The 2739-nt window shown below is 32.7% G+C and overlaps 1 protein-coding gene across 1 annotated transcript; it reads right to left on the reverse strand.

The window, feature by feature from the left end:
* Positions 1-274: 274 nt before the first annotated feature.
* LOC115973049 (zinc finger BED domain-containing protein RICESLEEPER 2-like) lies at positions 275-2220 on the reverse strand. Its single transcript, XM_031093287.1, has 5 exons — positions 1871-2220; positions 1666-1778; positions 1176-1543; positions 483-1074; positions 275-375 (listed from the first exon to the last, which is right to left on the reverse strand). The coding sequence occupies exons 1-5, from the start codon at positions 2218-2220 to the stop codon at positions 275-277; spliced, it is 1524 nt and encodes a 507-aa protein (XP_030949147.1).
* Between the last annotated feature and the right edge of the window lie 519 nt (positions 2221-2739).

Below are 2739 nucleotides of genomic sequence, written 5' to 3' on the forward strand. Positions count from 1 at the left end.
CTAAACATAAAAATAAAATAAATCTAACAAGTCCAAGAACTAAGTATCACAAGTCCAACAAGTTCAAGAAATTAAAAAGTTACAAAACAAATCCCACAAGTCTAAGAAATTAAAAAGGCTAAGAAATTACAAAATGTCTTATCCTCCACAAACCAACAAATTAAAAAGGCTAAGAAATTACAAAAGGCTAAAAAGGCTTAGAATAATTACAAACCAACAAATTAATCCAACAAGTCTAAGAAATTAAAAAGGCTACTAAATTAATACAAAATGTCTAATCATCCACAATTGTGACACAACTCCCATCCTTTTCATTTGGCTCCCCATCATTAAGAATTGATTGAAGTGTACAATCTCCAGACATAGTTAAAGAACCTACAACAACAATGAATTAAAAAATGGAATAAACTTCATCAAATTGTAACTAGCAAATACAAAAATACAATTTAAATTTTATAAATAGAAATTAGACAATTGCTAACTGTTGATTTCACTCCATAACCAATTTTGAGCACACATCATTGCCTCTATAGTCTTGGGATGTAGCCTACTATGGTGTGGACTTAAAAGTCTCCCACTAGTGCTAAAAGCAAATTCTAAAGCAACAGTTGTGATAGGAATGGCTAAAATATCTCTTGCAATCCTTTGTAAAGTAGGATACTTGAGACCATTACTTTTCCACCATTCCAAAATATCAAAATCTTCACTCCTCTTTAACACTCCCTCATCAATGAAATGATTAAACTCCATTCTAGCACTCCCATGTTTCTTTGAACTACTTGAACTATTGTTCACAAACAAATCAAAAGATGACATTGCCCCACTCAACCTAAACTTCATTTGTGCCACAAGGCTTGAAGTACTTGCAGGAATATGAGAACTTCCTTCATTATCTACAGGGGACTCATCTATATCTCCATACTCATCAAGCAAATCATAACAAACATTCTTAATTTTTTCAATCTCCAAATCATAATTATCACCATAAATGTTAGGATAATAAAACTCTAATAACTTCATCTTATATCTTGGATCTAAGATAGCAACAATAGCCATAACAACACTAACATTAGCCTAATAAGAATTAAATTTAGCAAGCATGCTTCTGCCATCGTACTTATCATCTCATTTGAAGAAAAAGTCCATTCATTCAATGCAATTTTCAACTCACACACCAAAGTAAAATACATATTAGTTGTGGGGTACTTATGACCAGAGAAAAACTCAGTCGCACTATGAAACAACTCCAACCTCCCACAAATATCTTTGGCTAATTCCCAATCATAATCATATGGTAAACAAGTATAAGATGTTTCACGTTTAGCCAAACGTGAGAAAACATCTTTATAAATCAATGCAATAGAAAGCATTAAGTAAGTTGAATTCCAACGAGTTTTACAATTTAAGACTAACTCTTTGGTGCATTGAACACACAATTGACGTGCATTTTCTTCAAATTTCTGCCTCCTTTTTGGTGATCCAGTCCAATAAATCACACTATCACGAATCCTTTCAATACCATCACCAATAAGAGACAACCCATCTTGAACAATCAAATTCAAAATATGTGCAACACATCTCATATGCAACATAGACCGACCTAACATAAGTGAACTAGTATCAAGCTTATTCAAGAGAAGTCTTATCATGGCATCTTAGTATTACAATTATCAACAGTTATTGTGGACAACTTCTTATCAATATTCCACTCTAAAAAACAATCAACAAGGACTTCAGTAAGGACATCTTTCGTGTGTGGAGAAGGAACGTAAACAAACCTAGAAAAATAATATGAATTATTATAACATATCTCAATAAACATTCTAAATGTAAAGTCTTTAACATTCAATTTATAGATAAAAAAAATTACCTTAAAACCTGGCTTTGCAACGTCCAAGTATGATCAATAAAATGAGCGGCAATGACCATAAACCCTCTCTTTTTGTTACTTGAAGTCCACATATCAGTTGTAATTGTCATCCTACTTCCATTCTTGTCTGTCATCTTCAAAGCTTTCTCCCTCTTATTATCATAGATTTTAAGAGTGTCACTCTTCAAAGTATTTCTTGTGACAAGTTTAAACATAGGTTGAAGATCAGCCACAAATTCTTTAAACCCAATATGGTCAACCATTGAAAGGGGATATTCATGTAGGATGACCATACGAGCAAGCTTATTCCTCACTCTAACTTGATCAAATTGGTAAGTATTCAAACTCATAGTTCCATCCACCTTATTTTGTTGTTTAATTAAGACTTGTTGTCACATATCCCTTATATATTTAAACTTCATCCGTGGACATCTTGTTAAATGATTACGCATATGAGTTGTACCTTGGCTGGACTCACCCAAGTAAAGTTTTTTACAATGATGGAATTGGGCTTTAACTTTTCCATCAACTATCTTCCTTGTAAATAAGACCAAACATCTGAGGTAGTCTTTCTTTTTTTACTTGTATCCAAGTCCTCATTTGTAGGCTCTTGCTCTCCCTCTGTCCCTTCTTGTTCCTCTACCTCTAAGTCTTCTCCCACTAAGTCCACCGTCGGGGATTTCGGATTCCTAATTGGTTCAGAAGTTTGGGAGTTAGAATCAAAACAAATTATCACAAATTTAATATTACACATACTCATTGTTTAATAGGCACAAATTCATAATTACACAGATTCACAAATTCTATCAATGCAATCATAATTAAACATGATTAACTACAAATTCAAATACTTACTCGTTTTTTAATGG

Source organism: Quercus lobata, unplaced genomic scaffold, assembly GCF_001633185.2.
Source record: "Quercus lobata isolate SW786 unplaced genomic scaffold, ValleyOak3.0 Primary Assembly Scq3eQI_2022, whole genome shotgun sequence".
NCBI classification, from domain to species: Eukaryota; Viridiplantae; Streptophyta; class Magnoliopsida; order Fagales; family Fagaceae; genus Quercus; species Quercus lobata.